The sequence below is a fragment of the Phoxinus phoxinus genome, assembly GCF_949152265.1.
Source record: "Phoxinus phoxinus genome assembly, chromosome: 6".
In the NCBI taxonomy this organism is placed as follows: Eukaryota; Metazoa; Chordata; class Actinopteri; order Cypriniformes; family Leuciscidae; genus Phoxinus; species Phoxinus phoxinus.
Genome location: NC_136881.1, coordinates 44244723 through 44263252, shown reverse-complemented (window position 1 = coordinate 44263252; position 18530 = coordinate 44244723). Strand labels below are relative to the sequence as shown.

General features: G+C 41.0%; 3 protein-coding genes across 4 annotated transcripts in view; all 3 read left to right on the top strand.

Moving 5' to 3' along the window:
- Positions 1 to 13163, top strand: part of txndc11 (thioredoxin domain containing 11) — a 23376-nt gene extending 10213 nt beyond the window's left edge. For both annotated transcript variants that reach the window (XM_079617347.1, XM_079617346.1), the window contains exons 8-12: positions 551 to 1013; positions 1368 to 1510; positions 12239 to 12351; positions 12466 to 12546; positions 12636 to 13163. In XM_079617347.1, coding sequence (XP_079473473.1) covers positions 551 to 1013; positions 1368 to 1510; positions 12239 to 12351; positions 12466 to 12546; positions 12636 to 12837 — 1002 coding nt within the window. In that variant the 3' untranslated portion in view covers positions 12838 to 13163. The remainder of the gene's footprint in view (positions 1 to 550; positions 1014 to 1367; positions 1511 to 12238; positions 12352 to 12465; positions 12547 to 12635) is intronic.
- Positions 1 to 18530, top strand: part of mslnb (mesothelin b) — a gene marked incomplete at its 5' end in the record, with an annotated part of 567774 nt that overhangs the window by 311564 nt on the left and 237680 nt on the right. The gene's annotated exons all lie outside the window — the stretch shown is intronic.
- Positions 14628 to 18530, top strand: part of LOC307001093 (NACHT, LRR and PYD domains-containing protein 1 homolog) — a 119741-nt gene continuing 115838 nt past the window's right edge. Inside the window, exon 1 of the mRNA XM_079617242.1 lies at positions 14628 to 14694. The gene's annotated coding sequence lies outside the window, so the exon portion shown is untranslated. The remainder of the gene's footprint in view (positions 14695 to 18530) is intronic.

The following is an 18530-nucleotide window of genomic DNA, read 5'->3' as shown; positions in this document are numbered from 1 at the left end:
ACTTGAGCAATTCTGTAAGGAAGAATGGGCAAATATTCCAGTCAAACCTAAATGTATTCAGACACCTTTAGCATTTCTCACATTATCACAGTTTATTCGCTATAGTTTAGAAAATGGTAATAATATATATGACAAGAAGTTGATAATCGCCTGTAAACGTGGATCTACTGGCTTTCCATCCGCCTTCCAGCGGCTTCATTGCTTGTGGTCCGTGTACTTAATGCGATAGAGACGATAGTGCAAAATCTCCACCGGTGGACAGATTTATCCCGGTGTATCGCCCACCCCTAGTTCCCTGGATGGGAAATACTGATCTATGGGTTTCTGAATACATACATGCGTGAGATGAAGCCAAACCCGGCCTATAGAACTAAAACCTGAAGAAGACTACGACATGAACTCGACTCGAACTTCATCTGCTGCCTCATAAGCACTGATTTGTCCTTCATGAAGTCCGCTTGCAGTGTTTATGTCGTTGTTCTAGCAGATGTTTGCCAGTGAAGTGTTTGTGTGTAAGGATCACATGAGCGGTGTGTTCTGTGTGTGTCAGGTGACCGATGTGGCGTTGCGTTATCACTCCTGCGGCTCCGAGGACGGTCCTTCTGTCCTGCGCTGCTGTCAGTCCCTGCTGGCGTCCGGCGCTGAAGCGAGTGTGTGTGAGCTGTGTGTCTCTCACTGCTGGGCTCTGAGTGTGTGTGTGGAGCACGTCCAGCTCTCCAGCGCCCCCTGCAGGAGCGTCCAGAGCTCGTACAGTCCGTCCGGCCGGAGCAGTGTGTGTTGCAGGAGCGTCCCGAGACCCATCCCTGGCTCCATCCCTGGCTCCATCCCTGGCTCCATCTCTGGCCTTCAGTGCCGAACCAACAACACGCTGCGCTTCTACATGCTGGACGCCGCACTGCACTGGACACTGGCACAGAGACTCGGGGCGACCAATCACAGCGGCCGGCCCTTCATCACCATCATCAACCTCCGAGACGAGACGCACTACGTGCTCAAGCACACCGACTCACTGGGTACACACACTCACACACACATCAGCAGTTAAAATTCAGACAGATTGTGCATAGATTTAAACTATGACTAGACATTATTTAAACCTTAACGCAGAAGGATGTTAAAAGCCTCCGGGTGTACGCCCCTCTAAAAAGTTTGAGAACCCTTCCCATCACACAAAACTTACTGCACTTTTACATTAAAAAACACAATTTTATTATGTTTATTCACAAAGTTTAATAAACACTTTTATAATAAACACTGGATATCTAATATTTTCCTTGTGAGGAATCTCAGGACACACACTCACTCACTCACACACACGTCACACTGCACCGGTTATAATTGCGGTTCTCTCTCTGTGTGTGGAGCAGAAGATTTCATCCAGAACTTCAGCGTCTCCTTCAGTCCTTTACACAGACATCTGGTGGGACACAAACAACATCAGCACACTCAGTCCCTCATACAGGAAGTGACCTCAGACAGCTTCCTGGACACCGTCATGGACTCCCAGAGGGTGAGATCGGCTCTTCTTTCTAATGCGTTTATTAACTTCGAGTACAGGGAACATATAGCGCACAACCAGCCTGATACAGCGAAGTAAATCATTTATTTAGAATAACGGTCTGTTCACACCAAGAACGATGACTATATTAGCGTTCACACCAAGAACGATGACTATATTAGCGTCCACACCAAGAACGATGACTATATTAGCGTCCACACCAAGAACGATGACTATATTAGCGTCCACACCAAGAACGATGACTATATTAGCGTCCACACCAAGAACGATGGCTATATTAGCGTCCACACCAAGAACGATGACTATATTAGCGTTCACACATAGAACGATGACTATATTAGCGTCCACACCAAGAACGATGGCTATATTAGCGTCCACACCAAGAACGATGGCTATATTAGCGTCCACACCAAGAACGATGACTATATTAGCGTTCACACATAGAACGATGACTATATTAGCGTTCACACCAAGAACGATGACTATATTAGCGTTCACACATAGAACGATGACTATATTAGCGTTCACACCAAGAACGATGGCTATATTAGCGTTCACACATAGAACGATGACTATATTAGCGTCCACACCAAGAACGATGACTATATTAGCGTCCACACCAAGAACGATGACTATATTAGCGTCCACACCAAGAACGATGACTATATTAGCGTCCACACCAAGAACGATGGCTATATTAGCGTCCACACCAAGAGCGATGACTATATTAGCGTTCACACCAAGAACGATGACTATATTAGCGTCCACACCAAGAACGATGACTATATTAGCGTCCACACCAAGAACGATGACTATATTAGCGTCCACACCAAGAACGATGACTATATTAGCGTCCACACCAAGAACGATGGCTATATTAGCGTCCACACCAAGAACGATGACTATATTAGCGTCCACACCAAGAACGATGACTATATTAGCGTCCACACCAAGAACGATGGCTATATTAGCGTCCACACCAAGAGCGATGACTATATTAGCGTTCACACCAAGAACGATGGCTATATTAGCGTTCACACCAAGAACGATGACTATATTAGCGTTCACACATAGAACGATGGCTATATTAGCGTCCACACCAAGAACGATGACTATATTAGCGTTCACACATAGAACGATGGCTATATTAGCGTTCACACATAGAACGATGACTATATTAGCGTTCACACCAAGAACGATGACTATATTAGCGTTCACACCAAGAACGATGACTATATTAGCGTTCACACATAGAACGATGGCTATATTAGCGTTCACACATAGAACGATGACTATATTAGCGTTCACACCAAGAACGATGACTATATTAGCGTCCACACCAAGAACGATGACTATATTAGCGTTCACACATAGAACGATGGCTATATTAGCGTTCACACATAGAACGATGGCTATATTAGCGTTCACACCAAGAACGATGACTATATTAGCGTCCACACCAAGAACGATGACTATATTAGCGTTCACACATAGAACGATGACTATATTAGCGTTCACACCAAGAACGATGACTATATTAGCGTTCACACCAAGAACGATGACTATATTAGCGTTCACACATAGAACGATGACTATATTAGCGTTCACACCAAGAACGATGGCTATATTAGCGTCCACACCAAGAGCGATGACTATATTAGCGTTCACACCAAGAACGATGGCTATATTAGCGTTCACACCAAGAACGATGACTATATTAGCGTTCACACATAGAACGATGGCTATATTAGCGTCCACACCAAGAACGATGACTATATTAGCGTTCACACATAGAACGATGGCTATATTAGCGTTCACACATAGAACGATGACTATATTAGCGTTCACACCAAGAACGATGACTATATTAGCGTTCACACCAAGAACGATGGCTATATTAGCGTTCACACCAAGAACGATGGCTATATTAGCGTTCACACATAGAACGATGACTATATTAGCGTTCACACCAAGAACGATGACTATATTAGCGTCCACACCAAGAACGATGACTATATTAGCGTTCACACATAGAACGATGGCTATATTAGCGTTCACACATAGAACGATGGCTATATTAGCGTTCACACCAAGAACGATGACTATATTAGCGTTCACACATAGAACGATGACTATATTAGCATTCACACCAAGAACGATGACTATATTAGCGTTCACACATAGAACGATGGCTATATTAGCGTTCACACATAGAACGATGACTATATTAGCGTTCACACCAAGAACGATGGCTATATTAGCGTTCACACATAGAACGATGACTATATTAGCGTTCACACCAAGAACGATGACTATATTAGCGTTCACACATAGAACGATGGCTATATTAGCGTTCACACCAAGAACGATGACTATATTAGCGTTCACACATAGAACGATGGCTATATTAGCGTTCACACCAAGAACGATGACTATATTAGCGTTCACACATAGAACGATGACTATATTAGCGTTCACACCAAGAACGATGACTATATTAGCGTTCACACATAGAACGATGGCTATATTAGCGTTCACACCAAGAACGATGGCTATATTAGCGTTCACACATAGAACGATGACTATATTAGCGTTCACACATAGAACGATGACTATATTAGCGTTCACACATAGAACGATGGCTATATTAGCGTTCACACATAGAACGATGGCTATATTAGCGTTCACACCAAGAACGATGACTATATTAGCGTTCACACATAGAACGATGACTATATTAGCGTTCACACCAAGAACGATGACTATATTAGCGTTCACACATAGAACGATGGCTATATTAGCGTTCACACATAGAACGATGACTATATTAGCGTTCACACCAAGAACGATGGCTATATTAGCGTTCACACATAGAACGATGACTATATTAGCGTTCACACCAAGAACGATGACTATATTAGCGTTCACACATAGAACGATGGCTATATTAGCGTTCACACATAGAACGATGACTATATTAGCGTTCACACCAAGAACGATGACTATATTAGTGTCCACACCAAGAACGATGACTATATTAGCGTTCACACATAGAACGATGGCTATATTAGCGTTCACACATAGAACGATGGCTATATTAGCGTTCACACATAGAACGATGGCTATATTAGCGTCCACACCAAGAACGATGACTATATTAGCGTTCACACCAAGAACGATGACTATATTAGCGTTCACACCAAGAACGATGACTATATTAGCGTCCACACCAAGAACGATGACTATATTAGCGTTCACACATAGAACGATGACTATATTAGCGTTCACACATAGAACGATGGCTATATTAGCGTTCACACCAAGAACGATGACTATATTAGCGTTCACACCAAGAACGATGGCTATATTAGCGTTCACACATAGAACGATGACTATATTAGCGTTCACACCAAGAACGATGACTATATTAGCGTTCACACATAGAACGATGGCTATATTAGCGTTCACACATAGAACGATGACTATATTAGCGTTCACACCAAGAACGATGACTATATTAGTGTCCACACCAAGAACGATGACTATATTAGCGTTCACACATAGAACGATGGCTATATTAGCGTTCACACATAGAACGATGGCTATATTAGCGTTCACACATAGAACGATGGCTATATTAGCGTCCACACCAAGAACGATGACTATATTAGCGTCCACACCAAGAACGATGGCTATATTAGCGTCCACACCAAGAGCGATGACTATATTAGCGTTCACACCAAGAACGATGACTATATTAGCGTCCACACCAAGAACGATGACTATATTAGCGTCCACACCAAGAACGATGGCTATATTAGCGTCCACACCAAGAGCGATGACTATATTAGCGTTCACACCAAGAACGATGGCTATATTAGCGTTCACACCAAGAACGATGACTATATTAGCGTTCACACATAGAACGATGGCTATATTAGCGTCCACACCAAGAACGATGACTATATTAGCGTTCACACATAGAACGATGGCTATATTAGCGTTCACACATAGAACGATGACTATATTAGCGTTCACACCAAGAACGATGACTATATTAGCGTTCACACCAAGAACGATGACTATATTAGCGTTCACACATAGAACGATGGCTATATTAGCGTTCACACATAGAACGATGACTATATTAGCGTTCACACCAAGAACGATGACTATATTAGCGTCCACACCAAGAACGATGACTATATTAGCGTTCACACATAGAACGATGGCTATATTAGCGTTCACACATAGAACGATGGCTATATTAGCGTTCACACCAAGAACGATGACTATATTAGCGTCCACACCAAGAACGATGACTATATTAGCGTCCACACCAAGAACGATGACTATATTAGCGTTCACACCAAGAGCGATGACTATATTAGCGTTCACACATAGAACGATGACTATATTAGCGTTCACACCAAGAACGATGACTATATTAGCGTTCACACCAAGAACGATGACTATATTAGCGTTCACACATAGAACGATGACTATATTAGCGTTCACACCAAGAACGATGGCTATATTAGCGTCCACACCAAGAGCGATGACTATATTAGCGTTCACACCAAGAACGATGGCTATATTAGCGTTCACACCAAGAACGATGACTATATTAGCGTTCACACATAGAACGATGGCTATATTAGCGTTCACACCAAGAACGATGACTATATTAGCGTTCACACATAGAACGATGGCTATATTAGCGTTCACACATAGAACGATGACTATATTAGCGTTCACACCAAGAACGATGACTATATTAGCGTTCACACCAAGAACGATGGCTATATTAGCGTTCACACCAAGAACGATGGCTATATTAGCGTTCACACATAGAACGATGACTATATTAGCGTTCACACCAAGAACGATGACTATATTAGCGTCCACACCAAGAACGATGACTATATTAGCGTTCACACATAGAACGATGGCTATATTAGCGTTCACACCAAGAACGATGACTATATTAGCGTCCACACCAAGAACGATGACTATATTAGCGTTCACACATAGAACGATGGCTATATTAGCGTTCACACCAAGAACGATGACTATATTAGCGTTCACACCAAGAGCGATGACTATATTAGCGTTCACACATAGAACGATGACTATATTAGCGTTCACACCAAGAACGATGACTATATTAGCGTTCACACCAAGAACGATGACTATATTAGCGTTCACACATAGAACGATGACTATATTAGCGTTCACACCAAGAACGATGGCTATATTAGCGTCCACACCAAGAGCGATGACTATATTAGCGTTCACACCAAGAACGATGGCTATATTAGCGTTCACACCAAGAACGATGACTATATTAGCGTTCACACATAGAACGATGGCTATATTAGCGTTCACACCAAGAACGATGACTATATTAGCGTTCACACATAGAACGATGGCTATATTAGCGTTCACACATAGAACGATGACTATATTAGCGTTCACACCAAGAACGATGACTATATTAGCGTTCACACCAAGAACGATGGCTATATTAGCGTTCACACCAAGAACGATGGCTATATTAGCGTTCACACATAGAACGATGACTATATTAGCGTTCACACCAAGAACGATGACTATATTAGCGTCCACACCAAGAACGATGGCTATATTAGCGTTCACACATAGAACGATGGCTATATTAAACGTTCACACATAGAACGATGGCTATATTAGCGTTCACACCAAGAACGATGACTATATTAGCGTTCACACATAGAACGATGACTATATTAGCGTTCACACCAAGAACGATGACTATATTAGCGTTCACACATAGAACGATGGCTATATTAGCGTTCACACATAGAACGATGACTATATTAGCGTTCACACCAAGAACGATGGCTATATTAGCGTTCACACATAGAACGATGACTATATTAGCGTTCACACCAAGAACGATGACTATATTAGCGTTCACACATAGAACGATGGCTATATTAGCGTTCACACCAAGAACGATGACTATATTAGCGTTCACACATAGAACGATGGCTATATTAGCGTTCACACCAAGAACGATGACTATATTAGCGTTCACACATAGAACGATGACTATATTAGCGTTCACACCAAGAACGATGACTATATTAGCGTTCACACATAGAACGATGGCTATATTAGCGTTCACACCAAGAACGATGGCTATATTAGCGTTCACACATAGAACGATGACTATATTAGCGTCACACATAGAACGATGACTATATTAGCGTTCACACATAGAACGATGGCTATATTAGCGTTCACACATAGAACGATGGCTATATTAGCGTTCACACCAAGAACGATGACTATATTAGCGTTCACACATAGAACGATGACTATATTAGCGTTCACACCAAGAACGATGACTATATTAGCGTTCACACATAGAACGATGGCTATATTAGCGTTCACACATAGAACGATGACTATATTAGCGTTCACACCAAGAACGATGGCTATATTAGCGTTCACACATAGAACGATGACTATATTAGCGTTCACACCAAGAACGATGACTATATTAGCGTTCACACATAGAACGATGGCTATATTAGCGTTCACACATAGAACGATGACTATATTAGCGTTCACACCAAGAACGATGACTATATTAGTGTCCACACCAAGAACGATGACTATATTAGCGTTCACACATAGAACGATGGCTATATTAGCGTTCACACATAGAACGATGGCTATATTAGCGTTCACACCAAGAACGATGGCTATATTAGCGTTCACACCAAGAACGATGACTATATTAGCGTTCACACATAGAACGATGGCTATATTAGCGTCCACACCAAGAACGATGACTATATTAGCGTTCACACCAAGAACGATGACTATATTAGCGTTCACACATAGAACGATGGCTATATTAGCGTCCACACCAAGAACGATGACTATATTAGCGTTCACACATAGAACGATGGCTATATTAGCGTCCACACCAAGAACGATGACTATATTAGCGTTCACACCAAGAACGATGACTATATTAGCGTCCACACCAAGAACGATGACTATATTAGCGTTCACACCAAGAGCGATGACTATATTAGCGTTCACACATAGAACGATGACTATATTAGCGTTCACACCAAGAACGATGACTATATTAGCGTTCACACCAAGAACGATGACTATATTAGCGTTCACACCAAGAACGATGACTATATTAGCGTCCACACCAAGAACGATGACTATATTAGCGTCCACACCAAGAACGATGGCTATATTAGCGTTCACACATAGAACGATGGCTATATTAGCGTCCACACCAAGAACGATGGCTATAGTAGCGTCCACACCAAGAACGATGACTATATTAGCGTCCACACCAAGAACGATGACTATATTAGCGTCCACACCAAGAACGATGACTATATTAGCGTCCACACCAAGAACGATGACTATATTAGCATTCACACCAAGAACGATGACTATATTAGCGTCCACACCAAGAACGATGACTATATTAGCGTCCACACCAAGAACGATGGCTATATTAGCGTTCACACCAAGAACGATGACTATATTAGCGTTCACACCAAGAACGATGACTATATTAGCGTTCACACCAAGAACGATGACTATATTAGCGTTCACACATAGAACGATGGCTATATTAGCGTCCACACCAAGAACGATGACTATATTAGCGTCCACACCAAGAACGATGACTATATTAGCGTCCACACCAAGAACGATGACTATATTAGCGTCCACACCAAGAACGATGACTATATTAGCGTTCACACCAAGAACGATGACGATATTAGTGTTCACACCAAGAACGATGACTATATTAGCGTCCACACCAAGAACGATGACTATATTAGCGTCCACACCAAGAACGATGACTATATTAGCGTTCACACCAAGAACGATGACTAATTACTATATATTAGCGTTCACACCAAGAACGATGACTATATTAGCGTTCACGCCAAGAACGATGACTATATTAGCGTCCACACCAAGAACGATGACTATATTAGCGTCCACACCAAGAACGATGGCTATATTAGCGTCCACACCAAGAACGATGGCTATATTAGCGTCCACACCAAGAACGATGACTATATTAGCGTTCACACCAAGAACGATGACTATATTAGCGTCCACGCCAAGAACGATGACTATATTAGCGTTCACGCCAAGAACGATGACTATATTAGCGTTCACGCCAAGAACGATGACTATATTAGCGTTCACGCCAAGAACGATGACTATATTAGCGTCACGCCAAGAACGATGACTATATTAGCGTCCACACCAAGAACGATGACTATATTAGCGTTCACGCCAAGAACGATGACTATATTAGCGTTCACGCCAAGAACGATGACTATATTAGCGTCACGCCAAGAACGATGACTATATTAGCGTCCACGCCAAGAACGATGACTATATTAGCGTTCACGCCAAGAACGATGACTATATTAGCGTTCACGCCAAGAACGATGACTATATTAGCGTTCACAGCCAAGAACGATGACTATATTAGCGTCCACAGCCAAGAACGATGACTATATTAGCGTCCACACCAAGAACGATGGCTATATTAGCGTCCACACCAAGAACGATGACTATTATTAGCGTCACACCAAGAACGATGACTATATTAGCGTCCACGCCAAGAACGATGGCTATATTAGCGTCCACACCAAGAACGATGGCTATATTAGCGTCCACACCAAGAACGATGACTATATTAGCGTCCACACCAAGAACGATGGCTATATTAGCGTCCACACCAAGAACGATGACTATATTAGCGTTCACACCAAGAACGATGACTATATTAGCGTCCACACCAAGAACGATGACTATATTAGCGTCCACACCAAGAACGATGACTATATTAGCGTTCACACCAAGAACGATGACTATATTAGCGTTCACACCAAGAACGATGACTATATTAGCGTCCACACCAAGAACGATGGCTATATTAGCGTCCACACCAAGAACGATGACTATATTAGCGTTCACACCAAGAACGATGACTATATTAGCGTCCACACCAAGAACGATGACTATATTAGCGTCCACACCAAGAACGATGACTATATTAGTGTTCACACCAAGAACGATGACTATATTAGTGTTCACACCAAGAACGATGACTATATTAGCGTCCACACCAAGAACGATGGCTATATTAGCGTCCACACCAAGAACGATGGCTATATTAGCGTCCACACCAAGAACGATGACTATATTAGCGTCCACACCAAGAACGATGACTATTATATTAGCGTCCACACCAAGAACGATGACTATATTAGCGTTCACACCAAGAACGATGACTATATTAGCGTTCACACCAAGAACGATGACTATATTAGCGTCCACACCAAGAACGATGGCTATATTAGCGTCCACACCAAGAACGATGGCTATATTAGCGTCCACACCAAGAACGATGACTATATTAGCGTTCACACCAAGAACGATGGCTATATTAGCGTCCACACCAAGAACGATGACTATATTAGCGTCCACACCAAGAACGATGGCTATATTAGCGTCCACACCAAGAACGATGACTATATTAGCGTTCACACCAAGAACGATGACTATATTAGCGTTCACACCAAGAACGATGACTATATTAGCGTCCACACCAAGAGCGATGGCTATATTAGCGTTCACACCAAGAACGATGACTATATTAGCGTCCACACCAAGAACGATGACTATATTAGCGTTCACACCAAGAACGATGACTATATTAGCGTTCACACCAAGAACGATGACTATATTAGCGTCCACACCAAGAGCGATGGCTATATTAGCGTTCACACCAAGAACGATGACTATATTAGCGTCCACACCAAGAACGATGGCTATATTAGCGTTCACACATAGAACGATGGCTATATTAGCGTTCACACCAAGAACGATGACTATATTAGCGTTCACACCAAGAACGATGACTATATTAGCGTTCACACCAAGAACGATGGCTATATTAGCGTCCACACCAAGAACGATGGCTATATTAGCGTCCACACCAAGAACGATGACTATATTAGCGTCCACACCAAGAACGATGACTATTATATTAGCGTTCACACCAAGAACGATGACTATATTAGCGTTCACACCAAGAACGATGACTATATTAGCGTTCACACCAAGAACGATGACTATATTAGCGTCCACACCAAGAGCGATGGCTATATTAGCGTCCACACCAAGAACGATGACTATATTAGCGTCCACACCAAGAACGATGGCTATATTAGCGTCCACACCAAGAACGATGACTATATTAGCGTCCACACCAAGAACGATGACTATATTAGCGTCCACACCAAGAACGATGGCTATATTAGCGTTCACACCAAGAACGATGGCTATATTAGCGTCCACACCAAGAACGATGACTATATTAGCGTCCACACCAAGAACGATGGCTATATTAGCGTCCACACCAAGAGCGATGGCTATATTAGCGTCCACACCAAGAACGATGACTATATTAGCGTCCACACCAAGAACGATGGCTATATTAGCGTCCACACCAAGAACGATGGCTATATTAGCGTCCACACCAAGAACGATGACTATATTAGCGTCCACACCAAGAACGATGGCTATATTAGCGTCCACACCAAGAACGATGACTATATTAGCGTCCACACAACAGACCCTGTGATCTTCTCTCTGTCTCATCAGGACGTGCTGCTGTTGTATTATTCGGCCTGGTGCGGCTTCTGCTCGCTTCTCAATCACGTGTTTCTTCAACTGGCCCGTCTGTTCCAGGGAAACGGCGCCATCATGGTGGCCAGGTGTGGAACTGCTCCTGCAAACACTTCACATTAGCTTCACATTACCGTATATTCAGCGCTTGCTGTTGCCCTGCAGTAATAATCATGTGCGTTTGTAAATGTTCTTGTTTTCAGAGTGGATGTTGGCCGTAATGATCTGCCCTGGGAGTTTATGGTGGATCATCTGCCCTCCGTGCTGCTCTTCCCCCGACACAGGTTCAAAAACACCATCATAAAGCGTAAAACTCTTTTCCGTACGGTGTAAATATTCTCGCACACGTTACTGTCGTTACTGTCTCCCGCAGGAAGCAGATGAGTGTCAAGTTTCCAGAAAACACGCCCATGACGGTTCCCAACCTACTGCGATTCGTTCTGCAGCACACTAGCCACGCCCCCTGGGAGGAGTCAGGCAGAGGGGCGGAGTCTGCGTCCCTGCTGGGGGCGGAGCTTCATAGACTGCAGCAGGAAGTGTCAGGAAGACAGGAAGGGAAGTGCGAGGCGTCCTGATGAGTGACGGACCGAGATCATGGCAGAATCTCACGAACCGCTCAAGAACACGTCCAGCTCATATTTTATGTTCTGGTGATCAATAATGATGTCATTACAGACGTGAGCGATCAATGAAGATGTTGCTCTGATTCTCAGCAGCACATTTGGACTTTATGAGGGTTTAAAGAGAAACACTGTTCAGAAAAAAGTATTTCTGTTGGTTTTGCTGGAATTGTCTATTTTTTCATAATCACTAAAGTATGGATTCTGGTGCAGTATTCAGGGATTTCTTAACTTTTCTCAGATTTGAAGGATTAAATTAAAGTTTATGGTGGTAAATGTGATCACCGACTCTTTATTATTATTTGGTTTCACTTTACATTTGTGTAAATTGTATTAGATCACTAGTCAATATATTATCAGTTAATTAACATGCAAATAAATGTCTTACTGGAATGACATTTAATATGTACATCTTATGCATGTTTTAAAAAATATTAAGTCTAGACATAAGAAAACTACAAATTTGGCTTGCTTTACGTCAAGCGTTACAATAGTCATCATTTAGTTTTTCTTCGTTTCTGATGTCGTAATCATACTTTCATGGAATCTACATACATGTGAAATTAGAATATCGTGCAAAAGTTAATTTATTTCAGTAATTCAACTTAAAACTAATATATTATAGACTCATTGCATGCAAAGTGAGATATTTCCAGCCTTTGTTATAATTTGGATGATTATTGTTATTCATATACATGCTGGTATTTTAACCATAAGCCTTTTCATTATCAAGTAAATCCATAATTTATTGATTGTAATAACATCTTGAGACTTTAGACTTAACATTAAAATTTATAAAAAATAACTTGAAACTAAGTTCGTTGACATTGCAATGTGACAAGCCAAAAGAAGTAACTGGATTATTGCTTGGAAATGTACATAATGAAACGTTTTCCAAAAAATACCAATGTTTATAATACTATATTACTACAATTATAAGTAATTAACGGATTAAAAGTTTTGTTTTATACTACCATAGTCATAAGCATTGTTTTCAACCGCGTCGACGTTACTTTGCCACTAACCAATGAGAAGCGTTATGTGCGCCCCAGGTGCACCCCCGCCCCGATCTGCAGGCAGGCGTACTTGAAATTATTTATGACAGCGGTACTGGACAATTCCGCTTCCAACCTGTAGGGCGACCGAAGAGGAAAAGTTATTTCGTGTTGCTTTAAAATGCTGTTACCAATAACACAACCAGGCCCTAAAAATACTAATATTATCGTTAAGATTTTTTGAATGAAAGAGTGATTTTAAATGTGCGCGAGAGACACAAGATTCTCCGTAACCGTCAATCACGCAGCGCGCGAGTCTGACAGGAGCTTTTCTGAGGGAACTTTTGCTTCGCGACAAATTATTTTTAAACAGTAGTCTTTTTTTTTTACTATAGTAACAGCGAGTAATATCATATCTTTTAGGTATGTGTAACATCATTATAGTAAATAATTTAATTTGAACGGTGAGTTATGATGAAGTCCGTCCAGTCAACACATTTGTCCTCATTAGCTCTGGTAACAGCTCCGGCTAATGCAGTATGGTAAGTGAAGTTCGAGCTTATTTCTGTAACGTTATTTCTCACACTTACATATATTCCTGTATTCTTCTGCACTATTTCAGACGCGAAAGATAAATTAATTCAGAATGCTATCACTGGTAGAATCTCTTCAATCCGGGGTTATGTAACCGGATCAGGTGAGCTGCAGGAGCAGGTAGAACAGGTATTACGACTGTCTCCTCCAGGAAACAGATTGTCGAAAACAAGTTAAAGTTCGTGGATGAGAAGACGCCATTTCGGAGACTCTGCAGTTTACGGTCAGTTATTCGCTTCTGGTTTTATGTGTTCTATTATATTAAAGTGCGTCTTTAGATCCGTGTATCTTTAACTCGTTTGTTGACTCGGTTTCGCTTGCAGACCTGGGTAAAGTTAGTTTTAGGTTCAATATTTGCTGGACATTCGTTTTCCCTTGCCATTGCTCCGGGGGCAACTGCACGTATGCTGAGGGGTATGCAAGATCAGTGTTGGCGTTTAATGTTTATGATCAGTTTAATGTTTTTGTTGATTTGATCCATTATACAAATAAATAAGCTAATGTTACACAATTGTAGATAGGATTACAGACTAACTTTTTGCCTTGGTTGCTCTGGTGCACCTAACTTTTTTTACCTTTAACACCACAATTTCAAGATCACTTTTATATCACGCTCTATATACATTCATATATATTATGTACATGATTTTAAACAAGAATAAGGTGTAGATAAATACTTTTTAAAAAATTTGAAGCACAATTATACTGTATATAAAAATAAAAATCTTAAAAAAAGTTTTTTTTAAAGTGCTTCACTGAGCTGGCAAACTAACTAATTTGAGTCTCTACCTCCGCCCCTGAGTCGGATGCCGTCTCCGGCGAAGGACAGGGACTGGGGAGACTGGTGCCTGATGCGGCTCCATGTCGGGGAGTAGGGCTTTAACAGTATTACTACTAACCGATACTGCTCATCGATTTTTATCGGTTCTTTATTGTTTATATATATATTTATTTATTTATCTATATATATATATAAAACAAAGATAAACAATTAAACAAAGATACACATTATATAGGCCTACACAGTGCTTTAATTTCAAGATGGTCTTAGGGCCGGCGCTACCTAGGCGGAGTAGGCAGTTGCCTAGGGGAGGCGGGGCTTCCAAAACATCCCTATCGATATGCTTGACTAGGCTGTTTGTCCATTGGATATAACAATTGTCATCCACCTGTAGTTAAAAGTTTTAACTTAAAACCAGTTAATATCACTGTTTAAATGCGAGTCACTCCCACCCTCTGAATGTATGAAAGAAGAGATCGCATATGATGAATAAATAAATCCAACTTTTCTGCAAATTGATCTGACGGCGCCGAAACGAACGCATCCTTCAGGGGCTGCCGAGCGTAAGGCTAAATACAGCAGGCACGCAAATACAGTGCAGCTCGTGATGCAGGTATCATCTATTTTGGAGTGATTGTAATGTATTGTAAAAAATAAACAGCCTGACTGACGATCGGCGTCATTTTGGGATAGATCATTTTTACGGTTATTATGAGCACCGTTGATGGACTGAATTCGCTTCTGACACTTTGAATCCGAGCGTACAATGCTGACTTTTGTTAGAAAATAGAAATACGTTCTAAACGAACCGTGCGAAAGAATCTGTTTGCGGAAATGAATTGGACTTCCAGTCGGAGAGATAGGTCCTGTCCCAAATGACGCACTTCATGTGGACTTTCGGTCTCGTGGACTTAAATTGCGCGTGCTCGCTGAGTCTACGAGTCCGTAGACCGTCCCATTCATCATTTTAACGCTCTGAAGTGTGCTCAGCAGCGCCCCCTTTGTACCCTTGAAGCGGTCTTCCGCGAAGCCCGCATGGATGCAGGCTTCACGCACTTTAACTACCCAGGAATCCTTGCGAATTTGCGAAAGGCCAATCAGACAACGAATGGGAGGAGCTTTCGCTCACGTTAACATGAGAAGAAAATATTTAAGTGTAAATATCATTATGGTTTTTATGACCTATGTGTACATTTTACCAGTTGTTACCTACAGTTTATACAAACATATGGTCATCAACCAGTGGTTGATGTCTCAAACATAAATATATATTTATATTTAATATAAACATAAATAGTGCACTGACTGAATAATAGGCTACGATCGCATTATGATTCATTAAATAAATAGAACCGAATGTCAGGGCTTTACTGAGTCATATGTAAATGTAGAAATATAATATTTAAACAACAACCGGACCGTCTTCCTATTTCCGGCGTGACGATCGAGTCTGTCCCAAAAATACCTCTCAATGCGCCCTCGTGGACTCGCGCCAAGGGCCCTATAGGTCTGCACTACATGACGTCACCAAAGTGTGGACTCTGAGGAAGTCCACAAGTCCGGAGTGTGCCATTTGGGACAGGGCCATAGAGGCGAATTCATGAACTGTTCGTCTGAATCTTTCAAAGGAGTCGATTCCCCTCGATGGTATCGAATGGCGCTTTTCCACTGCATGGTTCGGCTCGGTACGGTTCGACTCGGCGCGGAACGGTTCGGCTCGCTTCGCTTTTCCACTGCGTGGTACGACTCGACTCGGTACGGCACGGTTCGGTTCGCTTTAGCTCGGTTGCTTTTCCACTGCAGTTAGTACCGCTTCAAAGTGGGTGGGACTGATCGTTAATAGTTGCCGCCTCTACTGGCTCGGTAGTCAGTTTTTAGTTAAAAAGACTCAAGAAGGAATAATATGGTTGAAATCTATAGTTTATAAAATGACAAAACAGAGAGAACAAAAATATTTTTAACCCGTAATTACAAAACGAAAACGGTTGTTGTATTTTTAAAAGGCAAAGTTGAACACCAAAATTTTAATTTGAACTGTAGCCTAGGCCAGGGGTTCCCAAACTTTTCCATTCCAGGACCCTCCTAGACAAGAATAATCTATCTCAAGACCCACCCAAATAATCTTAAAGCATGAATGTTAGGCGTTAGTTCTCTTTAGAGCAGTTTTTTTTCCTTGTCATAGTATGAATGACATAAGTTTAATTGCAATACAAACGTTTGGTACATTATACATTTTTTTGAGAATGAACAGCCTAATGGCTGTTGAAATAATGTGAAGAATACTAAGTAGTTTTTGTCTGCTGCCTCAACTGATTTACCCAGATATGGCAGAACAAATATAAAGAAATGGAAAAAGATTAAGTAAGCCTAATCTTAGCCAAAGGTTTGATATGACAAAAAATCAGAATATAAAAAAATAATAGACTAATAATTTTATTTGACAGTAGGCCCATGACCTAGAATTCATGTGATTTCATGCCCAATTCAGAGCAGTGATTGGAGTAAACGTGTTTCTTCTTGATGACAATGCGCAGCGAACTGCTTAACGAACCGAGCCGCTCTGAGACGCTGAAAATTGTTATCACAACATGTCGCACGCGCATAGGGCTGGGTCTGGGTATTGTTCAAAATCTTTCGATCCGGTGCCAATTCCGATACCTCAGTTTCGATACCGGTTCCTAACGATACTTTTTTCGATACCAATTTTATGAAATCCATTTTAACAAGATTACATAACACATTACCTCAGAAAAACGTTGGCTTTATTTTTTCAGTTTGACTCATGCTCCTTAGCCAGTGCACAAAGGAACAAAAAAAGCACAAAGGAACAACAATTTTTTTATAAAGAGCTCACAGCTAACCAAAGCTGTTTTTGTTTTAATAAAAAATACAGTAAAACTTAAGTAATATTGTGAAATAGTATTACAATTTAAAATATTATTTGAATATATTTCAAAATGTAATTTATTCCTGTGATGTCAAAGCTGAATTTTCAAAATCATTACTTCAGTGTCACATGACCCTTCAGAAATATGAAAAAAGTTTGCTGCATAATATTTTGGAAACTATAATAAATTTTTTCATGATTCTTTGATTAATAAAAAAATCAAAAAGAACAGCATTTATTTAAAAACGAAATATTTTGTAACATTACACATGTTTTAATGTCACCTTTGATAACTTTAATGCATCCTTACTGAAAAAAAATTCTGACTAACCAACACATTTTTGAACAGTGTACTTTCATTAGGTTATTATTTATTGCAATATAAACACTG